Source organism: Pezoporus wallicus, unplaced genomic scaffold, assembly GCF_028554395.1.
Source record: "Pezoporus wallicus isolate ANWC-B61680 ecotype Strahan unplaced genomic scaffold, APGP_CSIRO_Pwel_v1 contig_227, whole genome shotgun sequence".
Lineage (NCBI taxonomy): Eukaryota > Metazoa > Chordata > Aves > Psittaciformes > Psittacidae > Pezoporus > Pezoporus wallicus.
This window is the reverse complement of record NW_026635704.1, coordinates 5,609,440-5,635,930: the sequence shown is the minus strand read 5'-3', so window position 1 is coordinate 5,635,930 and position 26,491 is coordinate 5,609,440. Positions and strand designations below refer to the sequence as shown.

The following is a 26,491-nucleotide window of genomic DNA, read 5'->3' as shown; positions in this document are numbered from 1 at the left end:
AGAGTACAGATCTTGTGATAATCCAGTTATGTTTCAATGTTTACCAAAAAACAAAAAAGAAAATATTCCTTGTAAGGGAGAGGGCTAAATGAGTATAGTTCATTGCTAGGTCTCTCCAATCAAACAATAAGCAGGATTTTATTTCAATTGTACTAGGTGGTTCTGTAATAAGAAGAATGTCAACATAAATTTCACTTACCATTAGGCAATGCTCTTAGTGTCACCAGGGAGTCATTAAGATGGTTGACAATTTTACTAGTACTTTCCTGAATCTTTTCTACCTTTTTGTTCAACCCATTCAATCCAAATAAAAGGCCTGTTGGAAGAAATAGCTGTGATTTTTGTATGCATAAAAAAATACCATACAACCCACACAAACCCTAAGTATAGGGATAAAAACAAACATTCACTTATTTAATTAATTGAACTTTTTTGGTTTGTTTTTCCCAACAGAGCATATTACAAATAGGAAATCAAAATAAATGCAGTATGCACAGATAAGCTCCCATGGGTGCTCTTCCATTCAAAGTTATCCTTTTTGGCCAATTCTATCAGACTGAATTAGTAGAAATACAGTTAGGAAAAGGCTATAGATTAAAATGTTTCCATGACTGGGAACTCGTAATTGGTATGATGTCCTTCAGTTTTTGTGCTAGCTGCCAGGAGCCCTAAGTATTTTTTCTTATATTTGTTTGTGATTTGTTTGTGGAATCCTCTCACTAGAAATAAAAATATGTAGAGCAGAGGAACAAAAAAAGGTATGCATTCTGTCCATCTGAATTACATAAAGCATATACATATTTGTGAAACCATTGATATTAAAAGCAAGACCATTTAACAATTACAGCTTATCTCTGTGAAACGTTCACTTCCTGTCCAATTCTGTCCAAAATTTCCCTTAGAGCCAGCCTCTGCTCCTACACAACTCTGTTGAAAATGCTTTTGAATTTCCATGGTGCAGACTTCACTGTTTTAGAGTGATAACAAAACAAACAAATTTTGGAGTTTTTAGAGGGATTCTGAGCCAAAAGGCCATTTCTACAGACAAAGTTCACTTTGTTACTGTATTTCAGCTATATAGAGAAAACAAGTAAAAATTATTATGATTAAAATATATCATCCTACATACTTGTGTAAATCCATGATTTTTAACATGAACTTGGATGAATGAATTTCTTCTAGAATTATGTTTGTTCTTCGTCTACTGCACAATCTCTAATGCTTTAATTCATAAAATTTGGAATAACAGCCTTTAAAGAAAGCACTGCTTGGAGGTAAATGAGGTATAGCGAAGGCTATTTATTAAATGTTTCCAGAGAAAAATTATATTCTTACCAAAAAGTAAAATGCCACATAACTCCATAATACATTAATCTTAATTGTATGAAAGTATGCCTAAATTCATATACAGTCATATGCAGTATTTTACCTTAGCTTATACTTACTAAAAAAAAACCCAACAAAACTACAAAAACCCCAAACACAGAACAGTATAGGGAAAAAAAATACAAGCAGAAATCTGAACTCTAAAGTACTGACCATCACTTCTTTTTTTCAGAATTTTAGCTTCATTCTGAAATTTGGAGCTGAGCAGTAGAACTTCTTTTCCAAGAAGACTTAGAGACTCCTCTGGCTGGAAAAAAAGAGACATCAATTGCCAGATACGAAAAACATAAATTCAACTGAAAATACTTAAGTATCTGTGGATGTCTACTTCAAGTTACTGAACATTCTCACTGTTTATGAGATATTGTACTTACTACCTATTAAGCATCAATTAAAAAAATACATGTCGCCATAATTTGTCCAAGAAAGCGACACTGAATCTCTCTGTGAATTAATAGAAAAGATGCCTATAAAACAAAACCTACCAAATTCTAGTTTGAACGCTGCTTCTGATTCAGTGTTGCCTTTTGGAACATCAGGAATTTTAGTTCCAGGCCTAAGTCAAAATTCACAATCCTGAGCACTTTAAAGTGAGATATCTCAAAATCCCAGTCTTTAAAATGTTATTTTAATCCATTTCTCCAAATGAAAAATCTGCAAAAGTACCTTAAAGGATTTATGCCTTACAAAGCTTTAATGAGACAGAGCACTATAAAACAACGTACAAGTTCACAAAATTATGCCAATTATTTTGATCATGATTGATCATACATTGATCAATTTTGATCATTTTGATCATACATTGTCACATATTTGTTTCTCCAGGTATAAAGGTGCATGACACTTCTAAAATACAGCCCATTCCTACCTTAGTTTTAAAATCAGGAAAAGCAGAAAAAAAAAAATAAACAGGAGGAAAGAGGATAATAGGAAAGTAATAAGGTCAGACAGGGAAGTGGTCAGGTCTTTTTAATCTACTGTTTCAACAACCCCATAATCTTGCAAGGCAGAGGGATGGCAGAGGGATAGCAGAGGAGATACATACATACATACATACATTTAGTTATGAAATGTCCTTAACTACGCAAAATAGTTGTGGCTGGGAATACATAGCTAGAAATGGAAGTGGGACACGTCAAAGAAGAAGATGGTTGAATAATTCCAAAGGTGGAAGGGAGCACCAGAGGTTTGGGAACTACAGGAATGCATGTCAGATGATTAACAAAAGCATTCATAGGCTCAAATCCAGGCAACCATGCTTTAGACATTAAAAACAAGCAAACAAAAAACCCACCCTACCTCCCCCCCCCAAAAAAAAGTAGAATAGTACTGTGGCAGAGAGAAAAGCAAGGTAAACAGAATATGAAATCTGGTACCATTACTGCCTTGAGCACCGATTCAAGATACAATAAGTACTAGTTGGTGGGACAGGCTGCCGTACTCCAATTTCAGCATGTGCAAAACCAACTAGAACAAATATTCCAAATGAGAAAGTGAAAGAAGTTAACCAAAATACTAATATCTATACTTACAAAATCCAAGGGGGCATTCACAACTCGAGATGCATCATCTGCCAAACTCTCTGTTATTTCAATCACGTTTTTAACGCTGGAGTGGGTGTAGACAGCAGCAGTTGTGTTCAGAGTCACATTTCTTACTTTTGAGAGGCCACTAATTAGAGAATTAACAAGTAATTCTGTTTCCATAAGAGTACCTTAATTAAGGACTAACATTTTCAGTTACAACATGCACGTCTTTCTAGAATATATGATGCACTCTGAAAAACTGAGCTCACCTTGCCCTGTTTTGTGTAAGGGGATTTAAATCTATTATTTTGAACTGCAAAAAAAAACAAACAACCCAAACCAAACCAGTTCAAAGAAGGTTTTAATTTTTTTTTTTTTGGTTGGTTGGTTTCCTTTTTGTTTATGGTCAGTTCTTCAATTTTTAAAGCCACTTAGTCACTTAGAACAAATTTGCATCATCTAAACAGAACAGAAACTGGTTACTAGCTTAAAAGCAAAGTAGAGAAATACAGAACCTAGGAGGAAATTGCAAACATCTTAAAACTCTTCTTTATTACACTTTGCTTTATTGAATTTATCTGGTTCTGGTGAAGCCAGCACAGTTGCTCAGTGTTACTCAGAGCAAAATTTTCTATTCTTAAATTTACATGCAAATTTTCCAGTCTGATATGATTTAACTTTTAACCCATATTTACTGACTTTAAAGGACAACAAGAATCATAGAATAATCTTCTGGGATATTCTACATATATAATCTTCTATCCTGGGACAGAATTTCCACTGAACTAACTAGAATGACTCCCCAACTTTCAAATTTTAAGAATGCATTTGAATAGACTTAAGACTGCAACCCACTCATTTCTGCAAGATGCTTTGAAAGCAACAATGGAGGCATAGTAGTAATAGCTTCTTGATGAGACTCAGAGGTATATTGTCAAGAAGTATTCCTACACAGACGATACACTTTCTGGGCATTCAATAATTCACTAGTTACTGTGTAAGTCAGTCACATGAAATGAGAGAATAATCAACCAACTCCATATAATTTAATAAAGGTACATTACATTAAAAGTAAAAAATACTTGAAATAGAGAATCAAAATTGATCACAGAATTGTTCGGGTTGGAAGGGACCTTTAAAGATCAACTCCCCTGCCATGGGCAGGGAATTCTTTTAGTGGATTAAGCTACTACCTATTGAAATTAAATCTGACACTACACTAAATCTCTCCCCATTTCATACTTCTTGAGTTTATCACCTCTCCAGTGCATCTGCAAGTCCTTGGATCCGGGTAGCATGGTCCTCGGCTCTGTATACCAGGTCAAGCACTCCTCTCACAGACATCTGCATCACCAGGTCATCCACGTGGTGTCGCAGTTTGGTGCTCCATAAGACTAACCCGTCCTGGTGGACCTCCAGGTTCTGCACAACAAAATCCTCTTTTTTATCTTTCTTTCAGTAGCAAAATACACCTGATAGTGTCAAAGAGGATGTTAACATTTAAAAACTTACAGATGTAGAGTTCTTCATATCTTGGGCGAGAGTAGCAGCACTGTTCACTAGGACCCTCCCTTCGTTAATGAGTATGGTTGAGATTTCTTCACCTTCCTTTATATTTAGCTTTTTGTCCTACAGCATAAATCAAGTATTTTGTAATAGTCTGTAAAGTCAGCTTTAGTGCACATGAGTTCACATAACACTATCATTTTTTGGTTTTCAAATGGGGGTCTCATTTCCTTTGAGTCTTTAAGTTATCATATATATTAACATGCTTATTAAAGTCTAAAAAGCAACTTTCAAACATTATTTTGTATTCGATATTTCTTATGCAACAACACTGATTGTTGAGTCTTACATGTAACTCTGCCAGGTTGCTAGACATAAGAGGAAACAAGCGATTGGTCTCATTGATGTTAGCAAGTGCCTCATTCACCAGGTCCTGGGCATCTTCCAGTCTGTTGTTGTGCTTTGATAAGAGCTGGTGTGCATCACTTTTTAGATCAGCAAGTTCCTTCTGGGGTTTAAGATACTCTCTCTGAACCTGGATCAACAAATTTTCTGCAGCTCTGGCAAAAAGAGAAATCAGAAAATAAATGAACAGTGAAGGAGAAACTTAGGCATGGAATTCTTGAGGAGAAAATGAGGTCATGTTAAATTAATTTAAATGCATCTTCTCACAAAAGTCTGCAATTTTTTCTATAATTGAATACAAACACATGGTAGCTTAGTTACTCATCTTACCACAAAAAAAGATGACTGCCTGAGGCAGTAATGCAGTTCATAAAATTTTTATGTGGTGTCTAAAGAGGAAAGGCATTAGTATAAATCATATTTGCCTGGACTTAATTAGGGACATCCCCCTACATACAAACCTCTGTGAAACATTCCACTGGCAACACTCTATATATTAATTGTAGTGATTCATATTTTGAATGTGGGATCAAAACATCTATTATTAGGATTGATACTAGAAAGAATATAGAACCAGAAGTGAAGGACATATACCCAATAGTTCTGAAAAGTTTAAATGGCAAATAAAAATAAATAGCCTTATTAAAATGAACACTGAATTAAGCAATCGTTTGTCAGTTGTTAATCACTTCAGCTTTCTATTGGAGAATATTTGCATCTCTGTTTGAACACTTTCCAGTATTGAAGGAATCGAACTGAAAATGATCCTGAAATTCTTCCTCTTTTTCTTTATTTCAGCATCTATTTCAGCACACTTCAACTCCTGTAACTATACTTTTACGTAAATGTTTGTCCCTTCTAATCTGTTTTCAAATCATATAGATCTTCAGCCAAAGCAAAAGAAAACTTATTTATTTCACTATTATAACACATTCCATCCTTCTTACTGAATAGCAGATGTGTATTTGCAAAACGTAATAATTCAGGGTCTTTACGCTCAGAAGCCATAGCCTTAAAAAAGTTATAAGAATGAAACTATTTTACCAGACGTTAAGGCTACTATTTCCCCGTAGTGTAAGAAGGTTACATTCCAAACTGCTTGGGAACTTTGCCTTAGGTGGTAAATGTGCAGAAACCTGTTACAAATGTTGCTTAACAGTATGTTATCAAAAGCTCAGTCCACTGTGAGCCATGTGGTAACTTCTGCTCCATCAAAAATGGACTGGCAAACTACTTATTTAAATCTGTTTTGAGCTTACAGCTGTATTGCACAATAAATTTTGCAGAGTAAACAATCTTACGAATCTTATTAACTCTCTTCTTCAATCTGTGAAAGGACACTTAGAGAACTTTAAGAACTTTCAACAGAGCCTATAATTGAAAAGATTAATTTACAAACGCATTGTATAACAACTCAAAAGCTTGTTGAAAATCAGAACATTCTGTTACTATGCAACAGGACATTTTGAGTCATTTTTATAAGTGAAAAAACACTGCTACTTCAAGTTCCTAATAAGTATCAGGTTAAATAATACATTTCTAGTCCATTTAGCTTCTATACAATTTAATATTTGCACAAGGACAAGCACAGGACAAGTTAGGTTGAACAAAATCAGACATGCTACCAACACAAACATTCTATCCTGCCTAATCCAAAGCACTTAATAAGAAAATTTTCAGAAATATTCCACTCTGGTCTAAATCTTTGCCCTTAAAGCCAGTGTTAACATTCTTACAGCTTTTGGTGGACTAAGGCAATACTTAGTATTTCTGAAGCTGGAATAACAATTTTGCTGACTGTTGAAGCAGTCAACATTTCATATTGCCAAGTCTAGTTATAAGCACTCATAATGAATAGTAAATCCACTTTAAAATAGCCTTTAACTGGGGACAAATCGAGACAACAGAATACAATCCTGAACTGTGGCTAAGAATGCTGAAACAAATGCCTTGGTTACAATTGCAAATCTATGTGATACATATTCCAATGACAACAAATCATCATGTCTGTCAGCAGATCTGACATTTCCTGGGCTTGCAATTGACTGAGACAGTTCTATGATGCCTCTTAGCCAAAAGCAACAACGAGATGTGTACTAGGGCCAGGTCTGAAACAAACTGAAACCAATAAGCCTTTTTCACAAGGGAATTTTGGCACGATTGCAAGGGAATTCTGTATCACATTCAAATGAACAGGCTTTGGTTATATTAGCATCATGTGGGATGCCCAAATATCATCAAATCATGTAACTCCAAATTCAGAGTTCATATAGCTCCCCCTGGGCTTGTTTTGTATCACACTGCCTCTTATTACGGCATGATGCTTCTCCAGATATCTCTCCAAAAAGCAGTATTGCATATTTTAGACATAGGTGAAATAGTTATCAGTAGAACAGGCTTACTTTAAGACTCTGGTAGCATTATGGTGCTGTTGAACAAAATCTTTCCTGCGCAATGCATCCAAAAGGGCAGAAATATCATCCTGCAGGCTCTGTGATGTAGTATTGGACAGCGGGAGATCCAGGCCCAGTGTTTCATTTAGTGACATGGCAACTTCAGCAAGTACTAAGTAGGAGAGTAAACGATTTAGTCATGCCATTAAAAAAAGACTATATGTGAATCCCTTATGCAAACTGCAGCAGTTTCCATGTAAATAGTTCTTTAAGAGTTATGAAGGAAATACCCTTCTAAATGCTTTAAAGAAGTGGAAATATCTTAAAAGCAGGATACCTTTAATGGTTGTATGTACTGTGTCAATAAATCCAGTCAGCTCTTGACTTTTGTTCCTGGTTGCTTGAGTTATTGTGTTAAGTTGCCAAGCTTTTTTCAAAAACCTGGATGACTAGAATAAAATCAGAGATATTTGACAGTTCTAAACCACTTATCAATACATACAATTTGTCTATGTTTTTACACTTTTCCCCCCAATACCAATAATACTTTCTGAGAGGAAACAGGTTTTTGATAAAACATATCTATATGATTCATACGTCTCTGATGCTCCCATGCTTGCAGAAGTTTAATCATATTGAAGGTTCCAGCCTCTGATATCAGTTGTGTTACCAATTATTTTCATAATCAATAAGATCATAATTACCAGAGCTATTTCTTAAAGCTCCACATATTAAGACCAGTGAGAAATATCTCACTTTTTCCAGTTTCAGGCCACTGAACTCTATAGATTTAAAATAATTTCTGAACAGCTCTCTATGAAATCTCAAAGGATTTCTCCAGAAAGGCTAAGAATAAAGAAGCCAGCACCTACCTCTTTGTGCAGCTGATCAACTCCTCTTGATAAACTCTGAAGACTTTCTTCTGCTGTAGCTATTGAGTAAGTTGGATCTTCTCTAGGGACTATAGACCCCTATAATAAACAAGAAGAAATAGCACAGAGGAGTTTAATGGCTTTGTTGTGTGTCCAGAAAAGTTATGGGAAGAAAATAAATATTCACACTATTTAGAAGATTTATGTTTTAAATTAATGATTTGCAAGATCATGTAAGATGACATAACGTAATTACAGCTCATGCAACAGTGAGTTTCTTTAAATAAGAAAGCAAGAGTCCAGCCACGTCATACTTTCAATCAGGTAATGAGAAAGGAAGAACAATTTCTGCTTTCTTGATTCTTAGTTTCACCACAGTCTGAGCTGCCCCAATAAGCTACTTCGAGAACTTCCAAGGCCTGCCTAATTAAATGCTTCTATTCAGTCCTACACCTGCTACTGTTTCAGCAGCTGGTCTGGTCAAAACAGCGGCATCCAGAGTACATCTGTGAGGATGACCCGGGAGAAGTTTGTTTCCATCTCATACACAGTGCATGGCACTTAGGAGTTCAGGATTTCGGTCCTCCAGATACAGTTAAGGTAACACAAGCAGCCCTGCGGATCTTCTCACCAATAAGAGAGAAGAATAAGCTGTATTTGGCTTCAAGGTCACCTCAAAACTGCTCTATATGGCACTAAACAAGCCATTGTACCTAAGTGTATCTTTGATGGAGTCCAGTTCTGCAACAGAGTATCATTTCTCTAAAGATGAAAAGAAACTTCAGGCATTTTTTACAAAGACAGTAAGTCTGGGAAAGGTTATTTTTGGATTTCAGATATTTCAGAGCCAACCCTTGTAAATACCATAATAAGTATCATTTTCCCAACTTTTTAAAAAAGTAATACACAGGGTATTACTTGTACAGAACATCCTTGTGTCAAATAGAAATTTCAAATTCTTTTCCTCAGCATGAGGAAAGAGCAAATGAAAAGAAACAGAAGTTGAAGCTCTTGAGCCTCTGGGGATAAAGTACAGCAAGGTTTCTTTAAAAGCCCAGTTCAAGAACCCAGAATGAGACAGCAAGTATGTCTAGGTATGCCAGGAAAAGGTGAAGCACATATAGATAGTGCATTCAGTAATGACAGTGCAGACTGAAAAATACATTCATACATTTATTTGAATGCTAGCTCAACAAATGAAAATACAGTAATACATAAATAATATAAATATAAATAACTTAAGGTGTATTTCTACACTAAATGTAATGGTCTTAATCTTGTAACACTTACATATACATATATTCAAGCTAAGAACTTCAGAACAGCTTCTGTTAACTTACAGGCATACACAAGTTTTGCCTGAAAGCTGTGACTAAGTATTTCAACTATTTGTGTGTTCATTTTACCTTCAGATGTTTTGTTGCATTCTCTACTTGTGACAATGCCCCATAGGGCACACGGGCAACACCAGTGAGGTTCAGTGAAAGCATGTCCTTGTTGAGATCATCCAAAGTGTTTAACAAAACTCCTGTGCAGTTGTCATCACAAGCTGAAGAAACAATTTTAAGAGGAGGAAGCAATATTAGTATTAAAAAGAAGCACCAAGTACTGAAATTTATTTTGATTTATGCAGTATGTGCCTTCACCTTTTGAGTTAAGAGTGATTAAGTATAATAATTTTGAGTATACAGATCTGTAGTACTGCCCTCCCCTTCTTGCCCCAAGAGGGGACCTATTCCAATCATACTCTCCTTAGGTTAGCATACATTCAAGCCTTATTGATCATGCTTGCCACTGAGCTGCTTGCTATTATAAGCTTCCTGAGCCTATTTAGCTGTATTTCTATAAACCAGAATGATGCCACTGACACTCAAACAGGTTAGGAAGAGAAGAAATTCGAGCCTATATGGTGTCATTTCCTTTATTCCTTGGTTGTTTACTTTTGGCTTTTTTACACAAAGCAAAACCTGAGTCCTAGCTCTTATTTCACTGTAAAAGCAAATTATTGTACTTACTGTCCTTCTGCTCTCCACACTCTTGTAAGGGAATACATGACTAATTAGTGGTGGAGAATACCTACATACCTGGGATAACTCCAAAAGTATTATTATAGCAACCTCACATCCAAAGGGTCAATGACAAAGGAATTCAACATTTTCAAGTAAATAAAGGTATGCTACAGACAGAAAAAAGTGTTAAAACTATCTTTCCTTAAACTTGTCTGTAACACCAAATAAGTAATTTTAAGGATTAACTGCTTGCGTGATATTATGATCTCTATTGTAGTTTTTTCTGTTTTCACAGTATGGTTGAGGTTGGAAGGGATCTCTGGAGATTATACAGCCCAAACTCCCTGTTTTACAGAAATATAGGTTGTTAAGATATCTTTCCTTTTATAGAAAGAATAGGGCCTTACACCATAAAAATATTCAATGAATGATCATGTGCACATAAGTATCACTTGAACAGTCCAAAGCCCACTGGGAAAGTAAACAGCTTAAAAACCACCTACAAACACACTTGTCTTCCACAAGAAGATGTCTTGGTTCACACTCCTCACACAGCTGTCCTGTCACACCTTGTTTACAGAGGCACTGGCCAGTCACTCGATCACAATTAGCATGAACAGAGCCACTTGGATTGCACTGACATGGACGGCAGCTGCCACCAGGAAGCTGAGGGTCACCATAATAGCCAAGGGAGCATCTACACATGGAAAAACAGGACAGAGAACACCAGGATATTCATCATGAAATTAGATGTTACATTTATCTTTGAGAATCACTGATAGTTTTTTAATTAATGGCTTCTGTAACAGTAACTAACAAATCATCCTAAGTCCTTGAGCACTCATTCATATATTTACTTATGAACACTGGGGGGAAATGGGGAAAATTAGACCACCTCCTCCCATCCCCCAAAGTTTCTTGCATCCCCCTTCTTGCTGTTTTTGAAAACTGGAGTGACACTGGCTTTCCTCCAGTCCTTGGGCACCTCTCTTGCTCTCCATGACCTTTCAAATGTTATTACTAAGCCACTCTCCATTACATCTGCCAGCTCCTTCAGCACTCTTGGATGCATCCCATTGGGGACCATGGATTTGTGGCTCATCTTAATCAAACTGCCCTTGGAAGCTGGGAATAAATGGGGACATCACATGTAACTTACCTTTCACAATACTGTCCTTCATATCCTGGGAGACAGGCATCACAGTGGTAATCCTGAACACCTTTCAGGACACAAGTGGGACTAAAACTGGAGGAAGGATAAACAAATGCCCACTAGCACATGAATGGAAGACCATACAAAGGCAAAGAACACCTTCAGCCACAGGTTAAACACCGTAAGCAACAGTATCCTCTGCTCAATCTGATGCAGTGCTCTAGAATATGTACTTTATTTATTAAAAAGTTTGCTTTCCCAAAGTGACTCCAATATTGTACAACATGCTAAAGCACCTTATGCTCTTCCTTTTAAAAGATAAGACAACGAAAAATGGATGCTGCATGTCTATGCTATAACATGCATCTAACTGAGACTTGGATGAGAACATCAGAGTTGCTAGACTCCAATTATCCAAAAGCAAACAACAAATACCTTTCCCAGGCTTCTGGAGAAAAAAAAAAAAAAAAAAAAATCAGCCTGCACAGCATTTTTGTTTTCAAAATATGAGGTTAACTGTTCCTCTACCAAACAAACAGACACAGAAATTTCAAACAGAAGAGTACTTGTTCTTCCCCTATGGCTGATCTCATGAAAAGTTCCTGCATTGACTGGAGATGACCTGAAACTTTGTAAACACAAAAGCATTGTTTTCTGAATGAAGAAAGAGACCCACATTTGAACTTAACATATGTCAGAGCAACTTCACTATCTGTAAAACATTCTATGTGGCTGATCTACTCTTAAAGAAAAAAAAAACAAACAAAACTTATCAGTTAATCTTTTTAAAACCACACGGATTTACCACTAGCTGTGAACAACTCAGAGTTTTCAAATGCCTAAAAATTAAGGACACTTTATGATAACTCCTGTTGTCATAGCATGGTAGGTATATAAGATGGGACATACAGCACAAGAAATCCAGGCTACTAAAATGTACATTGGATTTAATAAGTTCTGGTTACCTAACAGGGTTGGCTCTGGGACAGGCACAAAGAGAGCAGTCGTTCACGGATCCAATTACTTTCCCATAGTAGCCTGGGGCACAAGCACTGCAGTAATCACCAACTGTGTTATCTCTGCAGTTCTGATACACAAAAAGGAATTTAGACAATTTAAAACAACAAACAAGAGGAACTTTATCTTCCCTCCAATCAATAAATGTATACAGTTTCCAACAATCAACTCTAAATGTCACTACACATCGGTCAGCATTCTGTGAGTGGAGGAGCCTTTTACGCAAAAATAAGCAGAATGCCAGCATATTTTCTCCTATGTGAACACCCCCTCAGGCAGGCTGACCTAATTTCTTTACTAAATTTTCATTAAGGTTTATATATTTCTGCTTCTATTAATCCAATTGAGGCCAGGAAATCACAATACAAAGCAAAAATCCTCAAAAAACACCCCCCCCCCCCCCCCCCCCAAAAAAAAACAACAAAAAACACCACCACAAAAAAAAAAAAAAGCAACTGATGGAAAAACTAAACAGATTACCTGAATGAAAAATACAGCTTTTAATGTTTCAGCAAATGCATTTGAATGTTACAAACCAAGGACCATCCACAGTTCGGATCACAGTTTAATTTGACATCATTACTGATCAACAGCCAGTTGATATTAAAACATTAAATTGGTATTATAAACATAATTTAACTGACTAGGCCTCTAAGTGAATAAAATTCAGTTTCTCCTTTTTTCCTAATTTTTGATTCTTATTCTTACTAGTGTGCATATTTTAAAGGTTAGTTGAAGAGAGTAAGCAGTAGCAATGCAGCCTCCTATTGTATGGGGAGCAGAAATCAGAGGTGAAAACCATTTCTTTTGCCTACACTACTCAGCCAGTAATGCTTAAGTAGTAATCTCAACACGTAGGAGACTTGTCTGAGAATGACTAGTATTCACTAGTGTGAAAGACCTATGTGGTTTTGCCTTGTAGAAATGAGAGCCACAATTCTTAATCATGAGATACATACTTTAAGACAAATCTGAAAGCGAAAGAATGGTTTACAAAAGCCTGAAGGACAAAGGAAACTCACTTTAAAAATTAACTTCAAGAATAAATCCAGCAGATGCTGACTCTGAACTAACTCACTACTGGAAAAACAAAGCAACTGAAAAAACTTTAGGAAAGAATATTAAGCCAACCAGAGTACAGAATTAATGTGCCTTATGTGGTTAGGTGAAAATTTGCCGTTCGCAGGGCTGTCAGCCCACAAGAAAGAAGCAATGTGTTAGTCAGATGTATCCCCTCTTTGCAACCTTTGGGATAAAGTGAAAGAAATAAGCAAAATAACTTGGCTGAAGCATATCCTCATACAAATTTAGTCTCTGGGAGTTTACAAAGCCTCAGTTAAAGCTGTGCAGAGGATTCTCATCCTGAGAAGCAAGAGATTTGACTTTGACCTATTCTGTGGTGTGGTATGGTTGACTGCTTCCTTTACTTCTTTTTTGTGTGATTAAGCAGACTTTGGCCAGATGAAGGACAGAAGTCAAAAAAGTTTCACAGAAAAACAGATAAACTGAACTGGTATATAGGTTACTTTTGAAGTACAACTAAAACTAAAATAATTTAATTATTTTGAAGATGTTAGTGCCCAAAGAGCTTGATTAATTTTCCTGAATGGAGCCCAAGGGAAATACTACTCAGATTTTCCTGTTTTCAGAGTCAGAGGGAAAATCCCATAACAGATACTATAGCCAAATAGCTCTCCTAGAAACTCCTTCCATAGGTTACCACTATTGTGTGCTGAGGTGAAGCCAACAGAATAACATAAATTTTACATACCAAGCACTTTCCAGTTTCAGGATCACAAGTATCACTGTGGTTGTGGCACTGACATGGCACACATGGTGCTATCAGAGTGTGAAGCTCTTTTACACCAAGTTCTGTATGCTTCCCCCTATAGTATCCTGGAGCACAGCTCTATTTGTAAGGGGAGCAAAATAAAACAAATATATGATCACACCTAACAATAGCCACAAAAAAATTTTAAAAGCCATTTAACTAAATGTTTAAATTATCTCACTATTAGACATACAAAAAGGAATCAAGGATTCTGTACCTGGCAGGACAACCCAGCATAACCAGCAGGACATCTACATTGTTCTACAAGACGAGCTCTAGCTCTGCCTAGATGCATTTCTTCAAACTTCACTGCAATTTCCATTGAGATATTTGCAATTCTACAAGACATAGGCAGAAGAGAGTGTAAACATCTAAAGAAGTTCTAGCACCAAAACTGAGATTCAAACACTTTCATGTTTCAAGGTCAGAGCTGCCATACATAATCCCTCATGGTCCCCTTTTCCCCATGCAAATATCTGAATAAAATCTGAAGGTTCTTGAGTTATGTATGAAATTTCAGGACCTATAATGAACAAATCAGAAGTATTTCAAAGTAATATAGGTTGATTCCCGTTGGTCTGGATAACTTAACAAGCCCACCACACAAGAGTACATATTTCTGCCTCAGAAACACTAGACAGAAAGAAATACATCTGATTTGTCCTACATATTTTTGGACAGCTAGCAAAAATATAGTTGAGGGCATGTGAATCAAAAATAATCCCAAATCTTGAGGTGGAATCACACTTCTTCACAGCTGTGAAAACAGTTCAGATATTGGGCTTTCATTGGATGCATCTCTGCTTGTCTTGGTAGTTGCCACATTGACAGACACGATGACCATATCCCATCTCCTCATTAGTAACCTAGTTCTGTTTCAAAAGGCAGATAAAATGCTACCTTTCTGAGGTGGAAATATTTTACTACCACTGCCCAGAGTGCATAAAGCTACAGGAGAGACCTGGATTGGTACAAACCCTAAAACTCAGGGGAACATGTGTTCTAATTGAAAAAAAAAAATAATCAGAACTCAAAAAAAAAAAATCAATATCTACAAAAAAAAGATGGGAAAGAAATATATCTAACTATAACACACATCCTGCAGAACACTGCATCAGCTTGTAAGGCTCTGTGCTTCTTTATGGGCTTTCTAACAAAGTAAACAGCAGAGACAATTGCTGTTTCACAGAAAGAATTGAAGAGGGATTTTGCTGACATTGAAAGTCATAAATGTTTTCCAATCAGACAAAGAACAAAAGTTGTAAATAGGAAATTGGACATTTCTAATATGAATTAAATCTTTACTGTATAGCTCAGTTGGGACTACTTCTAGGTTAAATCGCAGTAAATGCAATAGAATAAGTAAATGCAATCAGAGATTGCTTTACCTGCTTTGCTGCAATCCTTGACCATAAGTTGCCTTGATAAGGATGTATTCAACATTGCTTAGCACAGATAAAAAGTCAGAACGTAAGACAGGCTCTTCAGACACAGAGTTAAAATACTTCCAAGAATCCTAGGGAAAAATAACTCATTAAACCCATGACTGCTCAAGCTCACTTTAAGGTAATGATGTTACAGGAAGGGTTCCTTCTTATGTGTTCTTTCAGAAATGCAGTCACAGTGATTCTATCTAGAATCAAAAATCTTGCTCTGTGTTAGAACAAGACCTGTTCTTACATCATTTCTTCTCTCCTTCAATGCACTCAACTTCCACACCCAGTTTTTACCGGAAGCTCACAGAAAGAAATATTTCCATGCCAATGTTTTGGCTTACCTCCTTCATTTCTACCTCCTTCTCAGTTCTTACTCCATTTTCTGGAGAAGGGATGTCTACGTAGATGACAAACCTTCTGGTGTGACCTCCTTTCATTAGAATCTGGGGCTCAAAATTTGAGGTTCCAAAGCCATCCAAAGCATAAAAAGCAACAGTGTATCTCAGCTTCCCTCCATAGGTCATGAGCTGTTTTGATAAAAAAAATGTTACAATTTTTTTACTCCAAGGTTAGAGCTACTAGCTGAAAATATTTTAACATCATCAGAAGACTTGAAAACTGATGGTTCTTTGAAGAATTGGCAATAAAACATGAAAACTGACTTCAATTCAGCAGTTTCTGCACCAAGGTTAAATGTATATTTCATAGTTTCTTCTTTTAGGCCCTTTCAAAGTGTGCACTCAACTTTCATTTAATTCCTAAGCAATAGAGATTCCAAAATATATATCTAGCATCAAGGTTGAAAACTCAGGTTTCTAAAGCAAATTTGAATACATCACTCTTTCCCCTATAGACTCTCTGAAGAATAATATGTTAATTAAATATGGGTGTTACCAATTTACAGGGTCAAGAAAAATCTCATTAGGAAAGGGTAATGTAAACATATTGTTTGTGCTTGCTATGAATAAGTTCAGCCACTGAACATTTAGAATATTATGAGCTACAAGAATAGAACTAAGGCAGGAAAAGTGACTGTTATACAATAAAGGAGTGACTATTAGACAATAAAGAAATCGTCATCTTACTTGGTCTCCCTGAAACTGCTCTGGTAACCTCCAGTAAAACGTTTCTGTATTTAAGTACTTTCTGACTATGGTAGCATCCAGTAAAACATCAGGAAATTGTGAAAATACTCCTTCGACTGTTCCAGTCAGGTTGCTTTGAGCTACTACATGCAGAATGGACTGATCGGGAGTTAAGGTTATCTGCAACACAAGGAGCAATAGATTTGTTAACAAAAAAAAAATACTTAATCTATCTCCATGTAATATGCTGTTAACACTGCTCTGAGACAGTCAACAGCCCATCTTAGAGTAATGAATTCCCCAACAAAAACTCAGGAAACATGTTTGATATTTATTTTTGTTTAGAGCAAAGAGTGAAACACAGATTTCAGAAATAAGACTATGATCATTCATCATTTACTTTCTTTTTTTTGTTCTGCTATATGCCACTGCCTCCATAAAATAGCCAGTTACATTCAGCCCTATTCATGAAATCTGTGCAATCTTAGGCACACCAGCATGGTACCTAACATGAGGATAACACCAGTCTGTATATTTATGTCACTTTACTTACAGGAATTCTCACATGATCTTCTAGTTCTGAACAAAATGTGGACATCCCAAAACAGAAGCACGGAGTACAACCTAGTGCATTGTTGGCAGACAAAGCAAAAGTTCCAGGTTTACACTCACTGCACTGTGGACCAAATACATTTTCCTGAAGGAAATAAAAAGGACATAACAGCACACTCATGTTACTTTGCTAGCTGAATGAAAGACTGTTCTTTTTGGAAGAAAAGCTAGTTGCTATGTAAATTACTTAAACAGGAAGTCAATTATTGTATCTATTTTGTTTTACTATGTAATGCATTATTTTTTCAATTATTTGCTAATGCTGTTTAAAAAAAAATAAAACCCAAACAAACAAAAAACAAACCCAGAACACTGAAACTAAACTATTTGAATTTCTATCAAAAATTAGCAGCTAAACATTTCCATTCAAGACAGAAAAACTCCTGCAGCAATATATTTCTAGGCTCTATCAAGGAATAGTTTTTTGTAGCTCAATGTAGAAACATATGACCTGTTCAGCACTAGCACAGAAAACCCTTTAGGAGTGATACAGCTGTGCTCAAAAACATCTCAAAGAAAGGAAGCCCTTTCAGCTCTATAACCTCTATGACTTTTATGTACTAAATGTCCAGAAAACCCCAGTGCTATTTCAAAGGAGTATAAATACTTCAGTACCTTGCAGGTACAGATGCCCGTTTCTTCTTCACAACCACAAAGTCCTGCAGTGTCATCACACATCTCTGCTTTGGTTCCACTCAAATCACAGTCACAGGTAACACAGTCTGGGTAGTCCCTGTAGCCTAACGCACATCTGGAACAGTTTTGTCCTCCATATTTAACTTTGCACTGGCATTGACCCGTCAAGACATCACACTGGAGATTGGCTGAACCAGTGGTGCTGCAGTTGCAAGCCTTAGATGAAGAGAATAATTGTTCATAAAAACAATTTTGTTACAACAGAAACAGCACAGTAAAATTAGAGCAGCTCTTAAAACTCTATGTTTGTCAACAATTACTGTGCAATAATAAAAGGGAAGAACTTCCACGTAGAAATGGGGTTGTTTGGTTTGTATTTGAGCAAAGAACTGCATTTCCAGTAAAAAGTGGATGGCTAAAAGTAAGAAGCATTGCTGATTCAAATCTGGGTTGGGATTCAAAGGAGTTGAAGGAACCTGAAGGTTTTATTTAAAATCTGAAGATTTTATTTAAAATTCTATTTATTGAGTACAGTAAGTAAGTAAGTTAAAATAATGTTATATAATTGTTGCATGAAATAAATCCATAAGTACAATAATTTTATGAATATGATAGAAAAATCTTAATATTGACATTCTTTTAAGATTTCAAGAGGCATTAATATTGTGTACATCCTGCTCAATCTTCATTTACTATTTGATAAGGAACCACGAATCTCATTGTATCCAAAGGTGGGAAGCTCAGCACGCATTGCAGCTCACTACTAAAGGAATACTGTTCTCTAGCAGAGCCCAGCATCCATTATGCAATCAGTAATATGAACCTGTTATTACAAATATGCAAAATGGATGTATCTAATTTGCCATTCTTTTTTGAAGCAGACTGGATCTAATCTTCAGTCTTAATTTCATATCTGTCATTACCTAACAAGTCCAGTTTTGCTTTGTAGTTATTTCTAACAGTGCAGGCAGAAAGTACATTCCATCTATCATCACCTGACTATGAGCATTTTCCCCCCAGTCTTCTTTCCTCATAATCTCATCATTTGAGAAGCAAAACCTTACTTTGTAAAGCACTCTACACAAAGACCCACAAAATCTATTACCATCACCATGTATCCTTTAGCATTCTTCACAAGTTTGCTGTTCACTGTTAGTATTCCTTGTATTAAGCAGATTTTACTCTAGCAGCAAACATTAGGTAGTACGCTGCCTAGTCTAATACACTTTATGACCAAACAAGCTGACAACTTGGCTAAAGGTCTGCAGCTCTGAATGTTAAACCCTATTTTAGGAATCATAATAATAGAAATAATTTACGTGTACTTCAATCTCTACCTATATGCGATAAAGATAAATAAGGACTCCGTGGTACAATTAAGTGTGCTGCAGCATACTTGAAAAAGGTAGTAAGCAGATCACGACTATAGCTCTGCTCCATCAACACACCCAAATTTGCTGGTAAATACCAAGAAAACAGTAAGAAATGGAGCCAGATGAAGTATCCCACTAATGCAGTCTGTGTTGCAAAACCAAACTAGCTGGGTTTCTGATAGTATCAATCCCATTTCACCCATGTAAAGATCATGCAAGAGCCTTTCCAGGGTTTGCCAGTAGACATTGCACTGGATCTCAACCTTCCATAGCTGACTATTCAGCCCAGAAGAGCCTCTGTTGGGATGTTACCTGCAGATCACAGTACTGTTTATTGCATCAAGAAAGTAACTAAAATACCATAGCGTAATTTGTGTTTATTACTGTGATGCTGTAACCAACAGGAATGCTAAACAACTTGGCGGAAATGAGCAGTTAAATACTTAATTCAACTTGATCATTGACAAGTGCTGGGGAATCACCCCATGAAAGGAATACTTCAATGGAAATGCACAGGTACCAGCATACTGAATTTGCAGAACACCAGGATAAGAACGAGAGTAGCCGGTAGCTGACAAAGCAGTGGATTAAAGAATGGCTGCCAAGTAAGTTTCTTTAAATCACTAAGAATGTATACCCTGAAGAGATATTATAGGATTGTTTTATCATCCTTAGTTAAAAAAATTAAAAAGAGAAAAAACAATTTGCCTGATACTTGTACTTGTCAAGTACTTATTGCATATAATGACAGACCTTGTCAAGTTGATTATATTTGTGGTTTCTCAAGTGAAATTAGCCATTACATTCTTGTAATTCTGAGGCTTTTTAAAATCTCACAAGTTATAAAATAAAGATTGGCCCAACGCCATTACCTGTCAGGAATTTAGCGCATGAACCTAATTGCATAAATGGTTGCTACTTCTTAGATCTGCACTGAGTTGGCATTTTACTGCTTAATCACAAATATTAAGCTAATGTAATGGGAGTTACCTTATACCATTTTAATTTTAAATATTTAGAATAAAAACATGCAGTGACTTTCCAGATAAGCTAAATTTCATTGTTCTTAAGACCATAATATCACTCCTTGATTAGCACAGAAACTATGTTCCCTGTTGCCAATTGTTGCTATGAATCTGGTTTAGTACCACTAAGCACTTGAAAATAAGAATACACACTTCAAAGTTTTAATATGATCTACATACTTATCCAGAATAGACACTTTGATCATTATTTTCAAAGACAGCTTCCTTGGAAGGTTCCTCAATAAACACTTTACGGTCTGATTTTTTTTATCGTTAAGCATGTTGCCCTAACACTTTGAGAGAGAGTAAACATGAAGGTTCTCAAAACAAGACTCCAATTCTGACACTAGCATAAGGAAAATTGTTTTGAACAGCCATGGCTTTTTGGTCAGCCTAACATACCTTGCAGCCAAATTTAGGAGAGAGTCCCCAGTGATATTCTTCACAGAGTTCACATTTTGGTCCCTGAGTGTGAGGGGGACAAATGCATTGGCCAGAATCAGCATTACAGTTGTTCTGAGTATGAGCACAGTCACAGGCTGCAAGAGAAGTAGGACCAAGTAATTAAGTTTATCTCTGCTTTAGCTACAGAGAACACTGATAGTCTTACATTTTTTAAGCACACAGTACAGTTTATCCATTCTGCTACAAACTCTTGTCACCCCTAGTCACTGAGAAACAAATTATGACCACAATGGCATTTCATCTTTTTATTGAGAGCCCATCATTTCTTCTTAACATAGCCTGTTTGGTGGATAACAAAGCAGTGTGGCATTTCCACAGGTGAATCAATAAAGCTAAATGAAATTATTGTGCAGAAGAATAAGTTTGTAAGAAAAAAAATCTATTATTAAGGATACAAAACTCATCAGGAGATATGATAATGTTCTCAAGCAGGTGGAAGGATTAATCACAGGAATTGATATTTTTCAAGAACAAATTAGTGAATACTAGGGATGGATAACTATTTTTTAATAACTAACTGCTGCATGAAGCACTTGTCTATTTACGGAATGCAATGCAATTCTTGCTAAAAATCAGAAGCTCAGAAAAGTGGTTTTATTGATTGCTATAATAACATTCACAACATTTTCAAGACTTAAATAGCTAAAAGTATTTAAGGGATCTTTGATTCTTAACAAAGACACAGTATATATGTTACAAAACATAATCCTTTAACATAATCTCACTGCAGATTTCATATTCCTGTACTATCTGAGGCATGAGAAAAATGTTTCTGTCAGGTTGGAGAAAAGGTAAGCATTCCTTTAGCTATACTCTCAAAAAGGGCATCTTATTAACACGATAAATTAGGGTTTTTGATGGCACAATCTCCATTTGAATTAACATTTTCCCCTGCACCACGATGAAAAATTGTACACATGATGATGGGAAAATAGTGTCAATGACATTTTATAAAACTATAATACATATTTTTAAGAAATAAATGAAAAAAAAGGTAAAAATATGTAAGAGTAATAGCTCTTAGCTTTTATGATTGCAGAAACAAAGGTGTTATACAGTCTAAAGGAAGAAAAAGTTTTGTACCAAAAAAAGAGACAAAGGAGCTACTGAGGATGTAATTTGTCTCCTGCAACTTTTATAAGTTGTTACTTCATAGTCACAACCTTTTGCAAGGAACCCCACAATAAGCAAAGAAATGTTTTGTTCCCTAGCTTAATCAAAGTATTAGGAGACCATTCTACAGATTTTTCCATATAGTCATCAGAACTGACCATTGACATAGCTAATCATAAAATATATTGATGAAAGAAATTCCAGACAAACCCTGAAAGGATCATGGATCAGAACTTACGTGTGCAGCCACCATCCTGGAACGTATGAAAGCCATGAGCACAACGGTCACACTTTTCTCCAGCCACTCCTGGTACACAGTGGCACTGCCCTTCATGACTGCAGTCCTCAGAGACTGAGCCAAACTGACTACAGTTGCAGGGAATGCAGCCAAGCCCAGTAAGCAGGCCATAATAACCATTCTGTTGGACAGGAAGTAAATACATTTGAACTATATTTCATAATTTTTTTAAAACAATACAATATACATTCTTATTTTCTCTTGTTTACTTTCTCTGCTGTCTGACCTGCATGAATATTCATCAGCAGTGTGTGACTCCTGTGGGAGGATTCCCTGGCCTTATCTCTTCACTGTTCCCAGCCATATGCAAGTATGCGTTTGAGTAAAGATGTGAACATTGAAATGCTCTCATGGTCCTCTAATCTCATTAACGAGATTTATGTTTTAAAGTTCCAGGATATTTTACTGTACTGACCAAGCAGAGATTTCTGTGAATGTGAATGAAAGACCAGAATAGAGCAGGGTCAGTAACCCATGGTACATGTGGATTGAAAGGCATTCAGCTGGGCTCGCACAAGGGCTGTAACTGGGCACAAATTTCCTGCTCTGGTCTCTGAGGCAGTTCTACACTTAGCAAAGGCTGGAAACTGCTGTTTTGCATCACCAGTAAATATCTACTTGTTCTTATAACAGGCCTGTCTTTTAACTGAATCCTTCTTTGGCGTTCAGCCATGATGCACTGATTATCACCAATCACATTCTCCAGATATTCCCACTGAGACTTCATTCTGCAGAAACACAGTGCTAGGATCCCTTCGGGTCTTTTAGCAGCATTCAGTTTTGGTTTTTTGTAAGCCAACATGGCAGCACATGTTTTTTTGTAAGCCAACATGGCTTTTGTAAGCCAACATTGTCAGTGAATGCAAGACTAGCCTGAACAGCCCTATTCAGAAGGATGCTGAGTCAACTACATAGCTTCACATCTGCAAAGAGCACAGGCAGAGCAATCTGCAACTACAAAAGCCCGTGCAGACAAACCTTTGGTCCCCAATCCAGTAACAGGTCCCCTCTCCCCTGAATAAATTTGATGCTATTCGCTCTAGAATACCTGCTCTAATTAATATCTATAGATAAACAGGAAGGCCAAGATACACAAGAAGTAGAGATGAGGAACAGGTAAATACATGCTTACCAAGCACTTATCACATCTTTCGCCAATCACATTTGATTTGCACTGACAGAAGCCTGTTTCATGATGACAAGTAGTCGAAAGGGAACCATTCACATGGCATGCACAGGCTTATGTTTACACAAAAAGAAACCAAATTAAAAAACTTTATTAATGTCTATCTATATGCATTAATATACAGAATTCTGAATCTGGTATACAATATGTGTTTCACCTGTTTACATCCCACAGATGTTAATATACTACAGTAATATCTCTACTATATACTTGGGCTAAAACATAAAAAAAACCAAACCTGTGTGAACAGATACATATGAGAAGTTTGTTTCTTCCAGCCCCATATGTAAAATTCAGTAGTAGGAATTGTCTACAGGTCACTGGAAAGGCAGTGTCAAGCAAACCAGTATGTTTGAGAAATATGAAGTGCCAGTCCCTAGCACAAAATATTCCTTCCTGAGGCTAACCTAACCCCAGTTTTCAACCTGCACTTGCAAAGTCACAACTGGAAGGTTAACGTTTTCAGCAAAGCTGCATATCTCCTCATCTATTCTACATGTAACTCCCATTTTTGTTTTCTTTAAATTTTGAGAGTAATAATAATAGCTTACCATGACAGTTTTTCTCAATCACTGCATCCCCATAATACCCATCAGCACACTTTTCACAGTGGTGACCTGCTGTGTTCCCCAGACATTTCAGGCATTGCCCTGTGAAGGTATCACAGTGGCCATCTTCCTGAGGGTTTACATTGCCATTGCATTCACAAGGAACACATGATTGTCCAGGCATGAGTGGATTTCCATAGTAACCATTAGCACACCTGCACCAAGATCAAAAACTTTATCAGCTGTAATGCAGTCATGTAAAACACTGCACACCCAATTTTTATCTAAAATATCTCTGTATTACAAGCAAAGACAAAATGGAAGGAAATTTTTATTAGGAATATTCTGTACATGTGGTATGAACAACTCAAGGCAAGTAGGATGATGAACATTTAGTGATGTCAATAATATAGATATTTTACCCTAAGATAGTGTGCATACCTTTCACACTGAGAACCAGTATAACCTGGAAGACAGTTGTCACAGACAATTCCGACTCCTTCACTCAGTTGGCAAGTAGGACTGAAACTATCAACAACAGTTATGGCAGTCAACATCAATACACAGAATCACAAGATTTCAAGTCCATGCACCTACCTATTTAACCATGTAATTGCAGATTTTTCTAAATTAACATGAATGCTATAAACATCAGAATATGTAAAAATAAATTTATCATTTTAAAATCTCAAGACTGAGGGTTTTTTCTTTTAAAGGAAAGCAAGACTCAAAAATTTCCTAAAAACCTGTCCCCCTTTCTAGCAAATCTGTCCAATTTCTGTAATGAACTCTTTCACATGCAACACTTCTGTCCTTCTGTTGTTTTCAGAAAGGACATGAAAGATAACAGTGATTTTGCTGCCAGGCTCAGAGATCGCTCAAAGTATTACTTCATGTACAAACTGCACAAGTTCACTCAGCCTGTCTTAGTTTAGTCTATACATTTGTCTACCTGGAAAAAACTTTTTCAAGAAGGTACGCTCGAAGAGAGAGGAAAAGTCTTCTCTCTCTCCATCAGAATTCATGCCTTTTTTTTTTTTAATCTCACTTTCTGATTTTGCTGAAGATGCAAAAGAAAATCTCACATAAGCAGCTTACTTGTTCGCAGCAGAACTCAGAGGACATGCACAGGGATGGCAGTCCTCAGAAGTTCCTTGAGATGGATTTCCATAGAAGCCAGGCAAGCACTGATCACAGAAAGGTCCTGTCGTGTTGTGTTGACAAGCCTGTGAGACATGGAAAAAAAATCTTCTCTTACTTACTCTTGATGTTTTTCCAGCCCCTGAGGGATTCCTGCAGGAGTCTGCTTCTGCATGCAGTATAATGTTCAAGGAAGCCATTCTTCAAGACATGAAGAACAGAGTAGAACTTTGAAATTAAGTGGGGTTTTTTTTCCGAGTTGTAATAATAAATCTGAATTGTTTTTTTCCTACATTTTAGAATATACTTTAAGCTATGAAATCAGCCACATTACTTATACACAAGCTTAAATATATTTTGCATATTGCACACATTTAGAGTAACAAACTTCTTATATATTTCTTAATAGTATTTAGCTACTTTATTTCTGTGTCCTTTAAATTTCAGAAGGGATCTTGAGAGCTAAGTTCTCTCTTCAGAAGCTAATGTGTAATTTCCACTGATGTCAGTCATGGAGGATGAACATATATCATAAAACTGGTATTCCCCCAAAACACTGCTTATTTTTGTTCCTTGCAGGAAAAGTTTTATTGTCACATGCAGCAAGCAAAGTTAAGATTTTTATCAGCCAGCATATGGTGACATGTTTATTTTAGTTCTGATTACTCCCCACTTAAGATGATAAACTGAAAGAAACTCTTTACTGGAGAACACTTTAATTGATCTCCCTGAACATATTCTGAAATAAACAATAAAAAGCAAAAAAAAAATAAATAAATGAAACACTTGGTACCCATAGATTGAAATTTACATGCATTGTAAACTTGTCTCCCACAGCCAAAATGCTCTCCTAAATAGGTGCTTAAAACAAAAACACTTTGAAGGATGACTTACAAAGCAAACACCATGAATATCACACTCAGTTGCATGCCCATTGCATTTGCAGGGTTGACATATACCTCCAAAGAGTATTCCATCTACACGATAGTACCCAGGGAGGCAGGACTGAAAAGAAACCAGAAGGAAAAAGCGGTAGCACTACGTATGTTAAAAGTACACATGAAAACATTTTCGAAGAGCCCGCTTTCGACCACCCACCATCTGACTCATTCACATTGTGGTAACTGAATGCTCTTTCAACACTACTGATGTCACTGCAGATTTTTTCTGGTGGTTGTTTTTTACTTGCACTGAATAAAGGGGATAACAATTAACTCCATAAAACTTTCATTCAGCCCTTTGTCCCCTAAAGGCATGTGAGCTAAGTTTTGTGCAGTCGAATATGCAAAGTTCTTTATCATGGGACAATAAAAACCAGATGTTCTACCTCCTCTGCACGATCATTAATGACGCTATGGCACAAGGTTTCATACTAGAACTATTTGTAAAAATAATTTCTGCTTCTCTGCAGATGGTGCTCTGCCTCCCTAATCTTCTATTCACAGATATATAAGACACCACCTGGTGTGACACATT

The 26,491-nt window shown here is 36.4% G+C and overlaps 1 protein-coding gene across 1 annotated transcript in view; it reads right to left on the bottom strand.

The window, feature by feature from the left end:
* LAMA1 (laminin subunit alpha 1) overlaps positions 1-26,491 on the bottom strand; it is a 101,424-nt gene that overhangs the window by 24,534 nt on the left and 50,399 nt on the right. Inside the window, exons 16-42 of the mRNA XM_057397504.1 lie at positions 25,910-26,020; positions 24,974-25,101; positions 24,317-24,403; positions 23,879-24,090; positions 23,274-23,380; positions 22,082-22,262; positions 20,668-20,804; positions 17,847-18,083; positions 17,173-17,316; positions 16,620-16,799; positions 15,876-16,061; positions 15,487-15,614; positions 14,316-14,436; positions 14,039-14,176; positions 12,216-12,337; positions 11,257-11,343; positions 10,601-10,794; positions 9,495-9,637; positions 8,089-8,187; positions 7,554-7,665; positions 7,226-7,388; positions 4,768-4,978; positions 4,425-4,541; positions 4,171-4,334; positions 2,919-3,057; positions 1,540-1,633; positions 200-316 (exon numbers count right to left, since the gene is read on the bottom strand). Coding sequence (XP_057253487.1) covers positions 200-316; positions 1,540-1,633; positions 2,919-3,057; positions 4,171-4,334; positions 4,425-4,541; positions 4,768-4,978; positions 7,226-7,388; positions 7,554-7,665; positions 8,089-8,187; positions 9,495-9,637; positions 10,601-10,794; positions 11,257-11,343; positions 12,216-12,337; positions 14,039-14,176; positions 14,316-14,436; positions 15,487-15,614; positions 15,876-16,061; positions 16,620-16,799; positions 17,173-17,316; positions 17,847-18,083; positions 20,668-20,804; positions 22,082-22,262; positions 23,274-23,380; positions 23,879-24,090; positions 24,317-24,403; positions 24,974-25,101; positions 25,910-26,020 — 3,859 coding nt within the window. The remainder of the gene's footprint in view (positions 1-199; positions 317-1,539; positions 1,634-2,918; positions 3,058-4,170; positions 4,335-4,424; positions 4,542-4,767; positions 4,979-7,225; positions 7,389-7,553; positions 7,666-8,088; positions 8,188-9,494; positions 9,638-10,600; positions 10,795-11,256; positions 11,344-12,215; positions 12,338-14,038; positions 14,177-14,315; positions 14,437-15,486; positions 15,615-15,875; positions 16,062-16,619; positions 16,800-17,172; positions 17,317-17,846; positions 18,084-20,667; positions 20,805-22,081; positions 22,263-23,273; positions 23,381-23,878; positions 24,091-24,316; positions 24,404-24,973; positions 25,102-25,909; positions 26,021-26,491) is intronic.